The sequence below is a fragment of the Mirounga angustirostris genome, unplaced genomic scaffold, assembly GCF_029215605.1.
Source record: "Mirounga angustirostris isolate CCGP_5_RB_7025 unplaced genomic scaffold, mMirAng1.0.hap1 SCAF_3, whole genome shotgun sequence".
NCBI classification, from domain to species: domain Eukaryota; kingdom Metazoa; phylum Chordata; class Mammalia; order Carnivora; family Phocidae; genus Mirounga; species Mirounga angustirostris.
The window spans coordinates 124,547,063-124,563,915 of NW_026991711.1; the positions used below are offsets into that span (position 1 = coordinate 124,547,063).

General features: G+C 33.1%; 1 protein-coding gene across 21 annotated transcripts in view; it reads right to left on the reverse strand.

Annotated features, from left to right (window-relative positions):
- Nucleotides 1-16,853, reverse strand: part of BAZ2B (bromodomain adjacent to zinc finger domain 2B) — a 305,426-nt gene that overhangs the window by 66,748 nt on the left and 221,825 nt on the right. For all 21 annotated transcript variants that reach the window (XM_054506194.2, XM_045868790.3, XM_054506190.2 and 18 more), the window contains 5 exons: nucleotides 12,106-12,316; nucleotides 6,445-6,537; nucleotides 6,268-6,329; nucleotides 2,295-2,360; nucleotides 549-614 (listed from right to left, as the gene is read on the reverse strand). In XM_054506194.2, coding sequence (XP_054362169.2) covers nucleotides 549-614; nucleotides 2,295-2,360; nucleotides 6,268-6,329; nucleotides 6,445-6,537; nucleotides 12,106-12,316 — 498 coding nt within the window. The remainder of the gene's footprint in view (nucleotides 1-548; nucleotides 615-2,294; nucleotides 2,361-6,267; nucleotides 6,330-6,444; nucleotides 6,538-12,105; nucleotides 12,317-16,853) is intronic.

The window sequence follows — 16,853 nt, forward strand, 5'->3', positions numbered from 1 at the left end:
TGCTTCATGACAGAAAATCAAAACCAAAACATTACAATAATTAACAATGGCTAATTTTATTATTGGCAAATAACAGTTTGCTCAAGTTAGGTTTTTGTTTCTGTAGGCTCTTCACTTTTTAATAATTAAAACAGTTGCTGGACATTAACCGAGATAAAGTTATAATCTAAGTAGAAAATCAGATTTGGGACACAATTTGAAACATAAACATCAACAACACAAAATAGCTTTGGGAAGATCATTCTGATTCAGCAAAACTATATACAGGCATTATGCAATAGTTTGCATTTCTGATTTGATGTTTGCTACTTAAAGAGCTCAAATCATCACATAAAACCCATATAATGAAATTTAAAAAACATATACATATGATATACATACAATAAAAGCACACATTATACACATGTATCTGTGCTAAACATTTTTTTAAGATAATCATTTTGAGGAGAGCTATTTTTTTTCATATAATCGATACGGGTGTAACATCACACCAGTGATGTTTTATTTTTCAAAAATAAAAACTGTGTGATGTTCTCATCTAAACTAACCTTTATTCGTTTCTCGGCCTCCAATAATTTGGCATTTGCTGCTTCTTCCTTCTTTTTCTTTTTAGCCTGTGCATGCAAAACAGGTCTCAAAGTCATGCAACAGCACCACTCCAACTTGAAAATCATCTCAGACTTGAAAATGGAGCTACATGTCTCACAAAGTACAAAACAATATGTAACATATACGTAGACAATTACAGATTTCTCTCCAGTTAACATTATATTTAACATACTAATTTCATTTTTAATGTATAGATTAGCATGAAGATATACAAAAGTTCTTAAGTGCATAAGAGTGTGTCAGCTTTTACTCTTCAATCTCTGTTAAAAGTCCGAAGGAACTGAGTGTTATTGTCATTTTAACTCAAAACTTAATTACAAAAAAACTGATTTTGTGGAATGTCTTATCTTTTTTTCTGATTTTTAAAAGTAAAACACAATCATCGTAGAAAGTTTAGAAAATGGGGTGGATTTTAACCGATAAAAGTTATTTCATGAATAAATCAGTAACACATGAAAAATGCACGTGTCCACTTTATTTGAAATTTCTTTTTTAACACTTGAAATTTGAGATAAAGAAATCCATTACTCAGATGATTTAAATGAAACATTAAATCTCATTTTCTCTAGCTGTACAATGTGGTTAATTAAAGGCTTTTTTTTAAGTAAACATATTTCATGAAGTACGCTTTGAATATCAAGATCATGCTATCAAATTTGAGCTTCACAATCTTAAAGTCTTTATCTAGTAGTTTTATAACCATCCAGTAGTTATTGTCAGTTTACTTTAAGATAGGCATATTTTCTATTTGGTGGGTTTTAAAATTAATTTGAAGTGGATAAGGAAATATGTGTATATTTCTGCACAGAAAAAAAACTGTAACAGAAAACCTAAGCTATCTGGAGTCCTCAGGAAATTGTTTTATATGGCAATGGTTTCCTGAATAGCTGAGAGGTTATAATAATTTTAAACATTAAAAGTTATTTTCACAGTTTGGGATGAAAATAATTTTGAGACATATGCCTGTTCAGACATAGTACACTTAACACAATTTGGCTTTTTCTTGATGACTCAGGGCCATTGTTCTGAACATCAGTTATTATACTACACAGTTCGATAGAGTAATGTATTTTGGCCATTAAGGTGTTGAAAACTGTTTGCTATTCAAATATAAAATTACACACTCTTGCTAGGCTTTTGAATTCCTATATAGGCAGGCTGGAGTTTTTCTGCATTTTCCCTTGCTGTCTTTTGGCTATTACTTTTGCTATTGCCAATATATGTCCTCTAGCCCTATTCCAGCAGCTTCAGGGCAAGAGGGATATATTAGAAACCAGAAAACCAAGCTAGTTAAACTGTTTCTACACTGAAAATTTACTTTACTTTTGTAATGTTTTATGTCTAAATTGAAAGTAAATATCTGACTATAAGTCCTAATGGGTTTTCTAAAAGTAAAGAACGTGAGTTTTCGCACAGGAACTTTCTGACAACTAACTATACTGGCTGCTCAGAGGTTTCCTCTTTTTCTGTTTTGTCTGATTTTCTGCATTTTTACTGTTAGGATTAGATTAGCCTGCTAAGTAAGGTTCAGATAAGGTCTCATTCTATGCGTTACATTTAAAGAGAATTTCTGATGAACATATTAATCTGTATGAGTGAGAGATCATGTGGGTAAAACTTTTATTTTTGTAGACTTTAAGATACATGACTAATTACTTTAATTATATCAAATTTAAGAGTTCTACCTCTAGAATTTGCTGGGCTCGAAGTTCTTTTTCCATTCTGATTTGTTGAATTCTCTTAATTTTTTCCTGTAGAAAAAATAATGATAATTTAAGACAATAAACTAAATATATAGGTGAAAAGTATTTAAGTGGAATCAAATGATATAAGTACACATTTACCAAAGGTTACCCATGCTGGATATAAAACTTAATGATTTAGCTTAACATCTTATATACATTCATGTCTTAAATTAATATGATTTCATAAAATTTCTCAAAACAATTTGTGAAGTACAAATGCTAAATAAGTATATAGAAACCAGGTCAACCAAGGTAATTAAACTCATTTAGCCTGTATGCAAGTACAAGTAATATTTAATCTGAGATAAATCTAGGTCAGAATAATAGGAAAAAATAGTACCTCAGGAGTCAGAAAACCTAAGGCTCATCCTGAGTTACTGTCATTCATTGCATGATCTTGAACAAATAACTACTCTTTTATAAAATAGGTGCTTGCCCTTTACTCACTGTTATGATGAAATTAAAATGCTTAAAAAGTATAGAGTACCATGCAATTGTAATAATTATTAACAATTTCCATACCATAATTTATTTCACATGGTGAATAACATGATAACATGACATTACTTTTAATTACTACAATAAGCCAAATTCAGAAGTAATCTCATATTATTTAAAAATGGATTAATTATTGGGGCGCCTGGGTGGCTCAGTTGGTTAAGCATCTGACTTCAGCTCAGGTCATGATCTCAAGGTCCTGGAATGGAGCCCCGAGTGGGGCTCCCTTCTCAGCGGGGAGCCTGCTTCTGCTTCTCCTTCTCCCTCTCCCCTCTGCTTGCACTCTCTCTCTCTCTCAAATAAATAAATAAATAAAATAAAAATGGATTGATTACAATTTAACATTCTAGGGAATGATTCACATGACATACTAGGTATTCACATTGCCTAAATTTAACATAATAGTTATTGTTTCAGAATTTAATGATCATGTAAAGTTTGATAAGAACTTTACATGTGATTTTTAAAATGCAATATGCTCTAAGTACACTGTTAACAATTTCATGTTTATAAATCCCTTTGAAATTCCCAAATTGGCACTGATGAGAATACATAGTTTAAAAAACAAACAAACAAAAAACTATGCAAATTGTTCCACTTGCAAATTGCACTTGTCCTAGGATTTCTAGAACCAACACATTTTATACTACTTTCTATTACAATACCTACTCCAATCTCCAGATGCTAGTGTACCTTTTGAAGCTATGCATTAATGTTTTAAAACTTATTCCTTTTTTCCCCCACACTAATGTTATTGATTCCCTGCAGGGCTCTACTGCAAGAAAATGAGATTTCTGAAATTACTGTTCTGATTTTAGAAGACTGATACCATTCTATAATTTTGCTTTTGGTGATCCTACTTGGTACTGAATATTAATTATAGCTTGCCAAACATAAAAACCCAAGTGTATCTTTTATTTCATTTCAAAATCTTAGAGAAGGCTGTACTTGATCCACATTTGATATATTTATTTAGATTAGAACTTGAGACCTACGTAAAGCACATTTGTGATTTAATTTTTCTGCTTTTGTTAACCATAAGGTTATAAGGTGGTATGTTCTCAAGTCAGCAAAAGTCATTCATTCTTCTCTTAAGCACAGAGACAGGTATGGAATCTTGGACTTAAGTACACTCAGTCAGAACTTTATCTTAGCTGTCCAAGTGATTCATACATATTTACATATATTTGGTAGTGCTGTCATTGATATTAGCAGAGATAAATCTTTCTTATAAATTATAATATTGGGTCACCTTATAATATTGAGTGCCCAAGCACTGAACTGGGCACTTTACGTAAAATATCTTATTGATCCTTTAAAAAAACAACATGGGAGTTGAAGTTATCTTTTTTTTTTTTAACCTAAAAGAAAACTGAAGTTCCTAGAGGGTATATATTTTGCTTAAAGTCAAATACTAAATACAGAGAAGACCTGGTTAGATTCCAATGCTTTTGCTCCTTTTGCTTCATAATAATGCTTCTGGAAGCCTCCAGAAAATTGCTTTGAGGACTATATGGTGACATTTTAGGCCAACTAGGTGGAAAAAATAATCCAGAGGATGAGAAGCACATGCTACTATTTTATCCCAGATCTGATGCTGACTTTAAAATAGGCATTGTATAACTGCCTGTGTGAGTAAACCTTGCTAGACTTTGATTCACTTTGTTGGCAACAAGGAATAAGTCAAATGGTATTACGAGACTACCTTCAGACAAATATCAATGAATATCTAATATCAGTTCATTTGTATTAGTGTTGCTGGAACCTTGGGACCCCAATGTTTTTTTTGATGAGCAGCAAAAACTACGTAGGCTTAGGGTGTAGCCACTTCAAGAGTTTAGGATCACAAAGCTGGGTCTCTAGCCATCAGGAAATAGGCTAAACCATAAAAAAATAGTATTTCACTTAAAATGAAATATAAACTATTTTTACATATATATGTAATATGTAGTAAATATAATATTTTAATAAACCTATTTATGAGACTACATATTTTTAAGTCAATCTTATAGTGTCTTTAGCAGTCACAATCAACAAACTAAGGAAAGAACTGAAGTTTAAAATTGACTACATTAAATTACAGTAAAGGAGTACACCATATAGTTTGGTGTTTTTATATCTTTTAAAAAGTGAGCATTTGTTTTGTGCTAGGCATTGTGATAGACGTTTTACATTCACGATCTCATTAAATCGTTAGCTAATGCAGTTATTTTCTTTTACCATGGAGGAAACAGAGACACAGAGGTTAAATAACTCATCTAAGGTCACAAAATATTAAGCAGCAGAGAACATATTCAACTCTCAGCTCCTTGACTACAGACTAAGTTCTGGCTCCCCATTCCCCATCAACTCTCCCTAATCCCACTGCCTTAGCCAATACTGGAAGGAACCTTGGAAATAGCCACATCACATCCAGCCCAACCCATTTATTTAGCAGCTATTTATATAGTAACACAACTTACTTCATTTCATACTCAGAAATAACTACTTGCTGTTAAAAAATTTAAACAAATCGTAGTTTCCCCCATTTCCTTTCTGCTTTAATGGTTATGTGACTATGTGGAGATGGCAGAGTAGTTCACACACTCCCATCTTAAATTAAATCAAATATCTTGTCATGTAATGCTTTACCTATAAAAATTTAAAAATCACTTCATTTACCTATCCTTAATTTTGAAAACTACATAGGGGAGAGACATTGTAGACATAAGATAGAATGAATGCTGGATATGCTGAAGTAATGCTTTCTTGGTTTTTTTTGTAGTAGTAATTTTTAAGCATTCAGAAGCAGTGGGAACAAACCCTATTCTATATAACTTGAGTTTAACTTTTTACTCATATTTTATGTTTCATTACAACAAGCTTTTCCTACTAAAATATGAGCATTCAAGCAATAGCCTTCATTTACTGATACACTTAAAAAGTTTGAAAGCTGTTCAAGATGTTCACTTATATTCAAACTCTATCAAGATATTAAAAATACTTAGATTTACTTTTTGGTAATCTCTAAGAACTTGGAAGTAGAAGACTTGGTTAAAAAATGAGGTGAATTTTAGGGGAATCTGGCTGGCTTAGTTGGTTAAACATCTGCCTTCAGCTGAGGTCATGATCCTAGGGTCCTGGGCCCTGGGATCGAGTCCCGCTTTGGGCTCCCTTCAGGGAGCCTGCTTCTCCCTCACCCTCTGCCTGCACGCTCTTTCTCTCTCTCTCTCTCTCAAAGAAATAAATAAAATCTTAAAAAGATGAGGTGAATTTTAACTAATGCGAGAGGACAGCTTTCTAAGATACATAATATTAATGTGAAATACTGTTATTTCAGAAATCAAAATGAAAATAATGTACATATATACATATACCAATAGAGCCCCAATATAACACTTGTGTTTTAAAAATCAGTTCCAATGCATAAACGTACCTGTTGTTTCATAATCTTTATTTGTTCTTTTTGCTTTCTCTTCTCCTCAGCAGCCATTATTGCTATGGTGAAAAACCAAAGCACAGATATCATCAGCAAGGGAATGAAGAGGAGAAGCTTCTTATGAATTCCCCAATACTTACTCTTCATGTTTATGTTTTCATTTAAATCACCCACCTTGTTGTTTTTTGGCTTCTTTGGCAACTCGAGCCTGTTCCTGCTTTTGAAGTTTTCTCAAAAGCTTTATTTGCGCTGCTTGTCTGGCTATTTCTGAAACACACGAAATTTCAAGGAATATTATTAACAACTTTACATAACTGCTAACCTAAGAACAATAACTGCGTGAAACTGGTATCATCATGAAAGACATAATTTTTAAGAAAATTGCCTAAGGTTAGATACCAACTGGGAGAATGGCGTGGCAGAAAATTTCCTGTCCCTTTCCCGTAGAAACTGCCAAATTATTTCACCAAATATGACCCCATATACAGGACTACACAAAAATGATACTTCTTTCAATCCTCTTCATAGAGGTCAATCTAAGTATGTTTTTTCACATTTCATGTAATCCCCACTTTGTAGGAAAATAGCTGCTGATATGCAAAAATAGTGATTTAGCTTCAGTCTTAAGAATAACAGAATATTTAAAAAGGAAAAAGAACCCCAAATCGAACAAATATAAAGCCTCTAAAACTCAGTATCTCAATCAGCTATATAAGTGGTAAAGTTTTTGAATCCAGTGACATTTTCATTTATAAAGGAGAGGATCTAAATCTCCTAAATAAAAAGAGTACAGAATGTCAGTGAGTTTCAAAGACAACCCAGTCCTCCTAAGTTTTAAGGACAAATGTACGAAACCGGGATAGACTGACATAATTAAAATGGTCCCAACTTTCATTCTTCCCTCTCTCCATGTAATTTGCAATGTGATTTTGCAGTTCCTCTCACCAAGAGGTAAAATATATTTTCTTGTCCCTTGATGCTGAGTTCAGCCATGTGATCTTTCTTGGCCAACAGGATGTTAGCAGTTGTGATGCACATAGAAGTTTGACAATATACCTGTACTCTTTCTATTTTTACTCTTGTGCCTTGCCCTTTACTATAAGGGCATGTTTGGGCTAGGCTGCTGAAGGTTGGGACACGTGGAGTCAGTTGACTTCACATATGTGAACAAGCCCAGCCCAGATCAGCAGAGCTGCCTAATTTCCCTCCAGCTGCTTCCATCTGTGCAACAATTAATACCTAGTGTTGTACATCACTGAAGTTTTGGGGTTGGCTGTTTCCCAGAATTAGTGTGGCAGTAGATAACTGATATAGAAAGCATTTAATGTCATACTTTCTTCTGCTGGCAAACTTGGTCAGAATACTTTTAACTATAAAAGTGGTGTATCATAGTATCACTCATAAAATACCGCCTTATATTAGACATTATTTTAAACTTCGTAGCAGATGAGTTTTCAGAAATCTATATATTATATTCAGTAATGAATATGATTGGCTAACACCTGAATTACTTGAGCTTTACTAATAATTTCTGCCATTTATTAAACTTCTGTATTAAATTTACATGATCTTGTTTCATCTTCATAACAATCTTATGAGCTAGGCAACATTATGCCCAGTTTATAGATAAATAACTAAGGCTCACAAAGGTTAAATAGCAAAGCCAAGATATAAACCCAGGTTCTTCTGACTTCACAGTCTATATGCTACTAGTTCTAAGAACTTTTAAGAAAAGTTGAATGCCTTGAGATTTTACATAAGAACCTAACCCTATGTCCTTGTAACAGCTGAGGTGACCTTCGTTACTATGGCTTATTTTCTACCAACAAGTCTTTAAAAAAGGAGATGGGATGTAAAGGGAATTGTTAATGAAAGATGAAATGGAAGATGCTGCTAAAATATATTTCTAATCCTCCAATAATTTTCAACACTAGGTTATAAGCATCATCAAGAATTCCTAAGCCACATAAAAAGGATCTTCTGTTCACTAAATACCCTGGGAAATAAAAATCTATAAACGAGGTTGCAGAATCAGCAAACTCCAATAATAATACACCTGAAGGATACTGTTCTCACCTATGATAGTACCAGATGACTATTTTTCTAACACGAAAGAACTGAAAGCTTTCACTGAACTCTACTATGAAGATCTAAGTCTACCTTAAAATACAAAGATGTGTCAAGTGGTTAAAGAGAAATGTGTCCTAGAAAATGTGGCATAGGTGTGATCTTTTGTTTCAAGCTAAACTGATGGTCTCAAACAGAAGTCTGGCTTATAATAAAGAAATGCTATATTTAGGTGTGTATTTGTGTAAGAAAGTATTGGCCAACTTCAAGGCCCACACAAGTACACAGTAATTTTTATTTTTAAACCCTTAGGACAGAAAACCATTAAGAAGTTCAACCCAGGGGCGCCTGGGTGGCTCAGTTGTTAAGCGTCTGCCTTCGGCTCAGGTCATGATCCCAGAGTCCTGGGATCGAGCCCCGCATCAGGCTCCCTGCTCCGCGGGAAGCCTGCTTCTCCCTCTCCCACTCCCCCTGCTTGTGTTCCCTCTCTGGCTGTCTTTCTCTCTGTCAAATAAATAAAACCTTAAAAAAAAAAAAAAAAGAAGTTCAACCCATATCTTTTTACTTTAGGAAGGAAGGTAAAATTCTTAATAATCATTAAAAATTCACATAGCTTAAACTTTACATTATGAGTAGTTGGAAAATGTTTTTAAAAGTTGGAAACACTATGGAGGAAGGAGAATGAGAAGACCTAGAAAATTCACTCACGCTCTGAGAAATAAACTGCTCCCAACAGCTTCTCATTAATTTAGATTATGGTTGCTGAATACATTATCTATTATAACTGACTTTTGAAATATCAATTTTGAAAATATCTGTTATGGATTAAGAAATTACCTATTTAAATTTTAAAGATAAAAGTTTATTTTTGAAATAGTTTACACACACGATTAGGGATATTTTAGATATACCACACTTCTTTGATACTAAGGTGCATTTTTAAATATAGTCTAAAATCAGAATGTGTCTGACAATCGGCAGCACTTCTCTTTCTTTGTGTACATCTTAAACTAATGGTGCATTGCAATGACTATAGCATCTCAGGTTCTATGATATATGGAATGGAGAGGTACTATCTGATATCTTAGAAAATTTAAGGTACTAATGGTATTGGCAAGTTTATTAGGTTAAAAATCTTTTTCATATTGAAACCCTCTCAGATTCTTACATTTATTCTCTTGAGAAATTAGGGAGCTCTCATTTCATAATGCTTGGATGTACAAAGTTTGCATTTATTTTACCGTTCTGAACTTTTCTTCAAATTAAGTCTAGTTTTTCAGTCTAGTTGAGGCCTAGTAGAATAATAATATATAACAGAAACTGCTAGAATCCCCTCAGATAACCCCCTCAAACTGTTAATGTAGAAGCCTTTGAGAAGTAAAAGCGGTGATAAAATGATTCATTCCTTTCTTCCCAAGAAAAAACATGCATATTTTACCATATATGCTTCTAAATATTAATAATAATTATTTATTTACTGTTAAATATTTAACATTTATATACTTGTTGAGAAAAAAACATATATACATTATCAGGTCAAAGGTAACAGAACTTGCAAAATGCAACATAACACAACAAGGGAGACCTATGTAACGGAATACAAACCAAATTGAAATCTAGAGGGAGAAAAACCTTTGGGTAAAAGTTAAGTAATTAGCTTCTGTATTGTTAAAAATAAAATTTAATTAATTTTGCAAATATAAAGTTACCATTTTAGATATAAGTATTAATAGCATTTGTATTATATATGCATGATATGCATGAAGAGCCCATGCTTTGGGTATCAGTTAATTTTAAGCTTTCTTATTTTAGGCAAACAATGTATACTCATCACTATTATACATTCATCAGAAGAGTCAGTGGATTATTGACAATATTAATTTTAAAACTCATCATTTATGGCTATATCTGTTAATAACTTTTTTTCAGCCTTCACTAGTAACTAGTCAGGGGAGATGAAAGTCTTAACAGAAACCAAATAAAATAACATAAAAATTTCACAAATGGGCTGCCTGGCTGGCTCAGTTGGAAGAGCACGCAACTCTTGATCTTGGGGTTGTGAGTTTGAGCCCCATGTTGGGTGAGAGATCACTTAAATTAATAAATAAATAAGCTAAAAAAAATTTCACTAACATACTATGGCAGAGAAAAATTTTATATGACATTAAGTTATATGCCAGGCAGTTAATTTACATGCTATTAGTGGAAGTATGAATTAGTACAACTTTTTTGGAGACAATGTTTGCCTGCTATCTACCAAAATTGAAAATGCACATACACTTTGATTCAAAGATTCTATCTCTACAATTTTATACTATGGATAGCCATACCCATAGAAGGATATGAATAAATGTGTAATATCGGTTTACTGCAGGACTGTTTGTGATAGCAAAGATTGGGAAACAGCTCAAATAGTCATCACAAAAGACTGATTAAATGAAGTATGGCAGAGCCATACATGGTGCATCACTTACTATTCAGCTATTAAATGTGTTAGGTTAATTTTTAAGTGCAGATACAGAAAGAAGTTCAAGATAAATTAAGTGGAAAAAAGCGAGCTGAATAGGATGTACAATATAAGTTCATTTACTTATTTTAGAAGTGAAAAAGGATATAGATATATAATACAACATATTATACATGTGTATGTATACATATATGGTATCATATGACTGTATGTGTGTATATAGGAGTATGTGTACACATTTCTGGATAGATTTACAAAAAACTATTAATAATGATACCACTTATGAGTGTCTTTTATTTTAAAGTGAGTGAGAATGAGTGTCTCTTTATTGTGAAGCATTCTGTTCTATGAGTTTTTGTTGTGGGTGCCTGTTTTATAATAAAAACAAAGCAGCAATAAAGAAGTCAATATTATGACGGTATTTACAATAAACAGAAATAAGTCAAGCTTTTTCTCCAGAAAAAAACCATGAGAAGTAAAATCCTATTAGTCTTTTAAGTCTGTTTTTATTCTTAAACCTTTATTTTATATTGATATATATGTTTCCATATATGCTTGTGACTGTAAGACACCAATGTACAGCCTTAAGAGGCTTCACATTTATAACTGGTAACTCCTAACAGAACTGCTTTATTTTCGTCAGCTTTCTCTGTGTCAGACATAGCATGGGAACTTCATGTTGATAATTTATGTGTAGTTTGGAGTTACAACACATTTGAGGTTATTATGAGCACTTTGTGCTTGATAAGTAACACTTTCTAGTGATCTTAAGTACTTTTTGATTTAAATCTATTAGTTGGCCATTTTGAAAATATGTGTGATATATCCAGACTACAGAAGAACTCAAACTAAAAAGACTGGGGTTACTTACCAGTAATTGGAGTTCTCTAACTGAAAATTTACTCCACAGATCCACATATTTTGGAGTTATTCCCTTGTACCACCTCAAGGAATCGGGAGCTGTTAAAATGAGAATTTCCAGAATGTTGGCACAACCTTAAGGCATGTGCCAAGTGCTGGTTGATTCCCTTTCTGTGCAAGCCTTAAAAGCTTATCCCCCACCTTTGTAGTTCTAAACACATAGGGTATAATGTGTTTATGAGTATGGCTCTTGAAAGGAGCTTACCTAATCAAAGAACTCCAGTTACCAGTGGGATTTTATTTTCTCATTTTTATTCTAACAGAAATATCTACTTTTAGAAAGTGAGAGCAGTATCAATCATTCATAAGTCAAAAACATAAGAGATACATAGACTTTTTTAGTATGATTATTACAGTGTTGTATGTATGATATTTCCTACCTTGAGCTTGCAATTTCCTTAGCAGTTTGGCATCTGTGTTATCTAGAAACTCAGCACTTCCCACATTTGGAGGTCGACCCTTCCGACGTCTCATCCTGGATTCCTCTCTCGCTCGTTGTCTATCTGGATTTGGTGGTCTTCCTCTACGGCCTTCCATTGCCCTGATACGGGGAATGACATCCTCTTCTTTCAAAAGACACCACTGCATTCCCTTTTAATTAACATTTTATAGAAATAATATATTAGAAACAAAATAAACACAAGTGATCAACAGATCAGAAAATTCTAGGTCAATTCAGATATTTTGAAATTTATAAAAGCTAGTACAAACCTTAGGAATTTTATTTTTTAAATTAAATTTATAATTATTCATTGCCTTTGGCATATCTTTGGTATTCTTACTTTAATACCTTCAACTTTAAATACATAGAGAGATCTATATCTATAAACATATTTATAAACATATGTATCTATAAACACAGAGATATATCAATCACCATTTCTGAACTGTAATGACCATAAAGTTGGCAGATATTTGAAAATATTAGTTGTGTGATGACAACCTTATAGACTGTTTTCATGTGTTATCAGTTCAACCAATCATGAAGCTATCCAAATAACAGAAGGAAGTTTCTCTTTATAGAAATATAATAGCTAATAAATCAAGGAATAAGTTAGAATATCAACATTTGTGCAATACTTGATGAATTCATGGATCTAAGCATTGAACTTGAATGGTTGGCAATCACCAGAAATAGAGACAACTTGACAGACATCAGCCTCCTGATGGAGGTTCACTCCATCACCTATAAATTAATCTTGCCCCCCAACCAAATAAATCAAGCCTATATTTGATTAAGTCTGGACCTATTTACTATGACTTTATAGGAAAAATAGGATAAAACGTGTATGTTAAACTACACAGCAAAATCCAGTCTGTAGGAAATTCTACAAATTACCCAGTTTCTTCAACAAGTAAATTTTAAGAAGTTAAAAAAAAAAAAAGGAACTGTAAGAAGTATAAAGGAGCTTTAAAAGATGTATCAAATACATTTTATCTAGATATTGATTCAAATAAACTTCAGATAATTATGGTAACTAAGGAACAACTGAAACTGTGAAAAATGCCCAACATTTGATGATATCCAGAAATTATCATTTTAAAGTGTGATAATGGTACTCTTGTAGAAAACAAGAGTCCTTATCTTCTAGAGATACACATTGAAAATTTACAGATGAAATAAGATGTGTTAGATTTGCTTTAGCAAATTATGGAAGAGTAGAAGTAGATGGAGGCATAAAACAATTGGCCATATGATAATTTCTAAAGCTGATGATGGGGTACGTGGTATATATTATATACTTGAGATTTCTAATTGTAAGTCCCCCAACAGACACACCTACACCAGCATAATGCTAGTGCATTATAGGAATAATCCTGCTCAGTGCATAGATATAATCTGAGTCTGGTTTTTATTATCCTCCACATGTCCAACAAAACAAATACACTTATTTATTGTCCTTAGTAATACGTTCAGATACAAGAAGGGCATCCTTTTAAAGTAATCCGTCTAAAATAATTGTTTTATTATTTCTTTTTTTATTATGTTAATCACCATACATTACATCATTAGTTTTTGATGTAGTGTTCCATGATTGTTTGCGTATAACACCCAGTGCTCCATGCAGTACACGCCCTCCTTAATACCCATCACCAGGCTAACCCATCCCCCCACCCCCCCCCCCCTAGAACCCTCAGTTTGTTTCTCAGAGTCCATAGTCTCTCATGGTTCATCTCCCCCTCCGATTTCCCCCCCTTCATTCTTCCTTTTTTTAAGAGAATTCCTTTAGTATGAAGGTTAAGGCTTCTTAAAATATGCTTTTTTCTCAAAAGAATCTTAAACTAGGAATTTAGCTTGAACAACTGTAGGCAATTCTGCAACCAAAAATAATAAAAAGTTCTTGAGTTACATTTTATGCCATGATTCCTAACCTGGGGCCAGGAGTCTATGAATATTTCATTCAGTGGGTACTAAAAATACAAATACTACTCTTGCTACCATAACGGATGATAGTTACTTCCTACGTTTAGAGCACTGTGTTTGTTCCAGGCATTTTCAATACATTATATACTTTAATCTTCATAACAACTCTAACCAATAAGGTGAGTTTTATTGTTCCTACATTTCAACTGAGAGAATTCAGACCCAGTAAGGTTAAATAATTTCCTGAGGTACAGAGGCAACAAGGAACAGAACTCTATTTCGAAATTGGGACTAACTCTAAAACCTGTGGTCTTAACCACTACATATTTGTTGTTGATTGTTACCAAGATGTTTTTATGCTTGATAAGTGACTGATCACAATATTCAGCCATGAAAGCATGTCACAGCAAGACTGTGTGAAAAAACCTAATGCATATAGTCTATATTTATATGTTTAAAATAATATCTGTACTAACTCTTTTCAGTAACTCTCATGTGAAAAATAATTTTAAAAGTTAATTATGAAGAAAGTAAAAATTTTTTCCTGAGATTTCAAAGGAATAGGAACAATACTTCTACTAACTGCATTTTTATGCCACAAGCCACTAAGAAGGAAGCCATCAAAACAATTTTATGAAACAGAGAAAGACATGTATCATATGATCTCACTGATATGAGGAATTCTTAATTGTAGGAAACAAACTGAGGGTTGCTGGAGTGGGCGGTGGGGTGGGAGGGATGGGGTGACTGGGTGATAGACACTGGGGAGGGTATGTGCTCTGGTAAGCGCTGTGAATTGTGCAAGACTGTTGAATCTCAGATCTGTACCTCTGAAACAAATAATGTAATATATGTTAAGGAAAAAAAAAAGAAGAAGAAGAAGAAGGTAGCAGGAGGGGAAGAATGAAGCGGGGGAAATCGGAGGGGTAGATGAACCATGAGAGACGATGGACTCTGAAAAACAAACTGAGGGTTCTAGAGGGGAGGGGGGTGGGAGGATGGGTTAGCCTGGTGGTGGGTATTGAGGAGGGCACATTCTGCATGGAGCACTGGGTGTTATGCACAAACAATGAATCATGGAACACTTCATCTAAAACTAATGATGTAATGTATGGGGATTAACATAAGAATAAAAAAAAAAGAGAGAGTAAAAACAATTTTATGTTCACCAGTATAGGAAGCTTTTGATTAGTTTAGGTTTTCATTTTTCTATTATGCTCTTAGGCACCAAGCAGCATGCATCACATAAATTGAAAAATATAAAAGTGACATTCGTGACACTTGGAGTAGGAGAGACTAATAAAAGAGTATGTAAAGGAATGTGCATTTAGTTTTTAAAGTATCTCATTAATAATAAAGTCAACTTTAGCCAAGATTTAAAGGGTTTTATCAATTTATCTTTTTTATCCAGTTACAATCTTTTTTTTTTTTTAATCCAGTTACAATTTTTAAATAGTTGTTTTATTCAGCTAGGAAAATATACCTGTGTCAAAAAAGGAATAGATTATTTTGGTGCCCAAAATTTGCCAGACAAATATAGTGACATTACCATTTACATTTTTGCCCTTGGCATTTATAAAGTAAATACTTGCCAAGGGAATTGCATATATTGTGCTACATATATAGTCTTCTGACTCCTGGATTTTAGAAAATGAGAAATGGACTGCTAGGAAAATTGGAAGCTTAAATTACAGCTTTAATTCACTGAGTAGTCAAAATAATTGTGAAGGGGAGAAAAATGTAGTTTTCTCAATAAGCTTTTCCTCAGAAAAAACAAATATAATTTATATCACTTGATTCATATGCTATAAGCTTTTTTGTCAATCAGAAATTATGCATCAAAAGAGAGTTAGCTTATTATTTTTTCTTAATTTCTAAGACTAAGATAGTAAATGGTTCCTGAAAATTGTCTTTCTTAACTAAGATTTGAAAGATGAGGACAAAAAGAAAATAGATGATAAACATGATGGACATGGTGACAGATCAGGTCATTTTACCATTATAATTCTGCTTTCAAAAGTTACTAATTTCAATCTTTAGCAATAACACCTTCATTTCTATATATACTACAGAGAGAAGAAAAAAAGATTTATGTTTTATTTCAGAAGACTGAACAGAATAATTAACATAAGTAAATAAGTACACCAAATAATATACACTTCAATGCACTATAAAAGTGCAATATAAGACTGTCATGTATTATAAAAAGTTTCCACTACTTAAACATTTGTTGAGACACCTACTTTGTACAAGGCATAGCAGTGTCTAAAGGTAAATGAGAATCTTCTCCCCCGAAAGGACCAACATTTTTAACTTGGGACAGCACGCATTCCAATGCAGGTAATTCAAGGACCACATGCCAAGTAGTCACAAATTTGAAAAAGAGTTTAGAGGTTGGGACAAAAGGTTGTCTGAATTGTCCACTTAAAAAATAATGATGGTCTGAATTAGGGCTTGAGAATTAGAGCTGGAAAGGAAGGTGAACACATTGGTCTTTTAGGAGGGAGAACTACCTGGATGTGAAGGAGAGAAGTCTGAATGGAGACCAGAAAGGTGATTTAAGTTTGAAGTGATCTCTAGATAATACGGAAAAGGGAAATGGTAGTGATATTTTCTTCCCAAAGTGAAGATACAGGATGGAAAAATACTTCAGAAAACGTACGAATAAAACTTCTTACTCTCAGGTATTTTATACCTTAAGCACTAACTAGAACTTTAAAAAATATATCCAAAATCTATAAAGAACTTATCAAACTCAACACC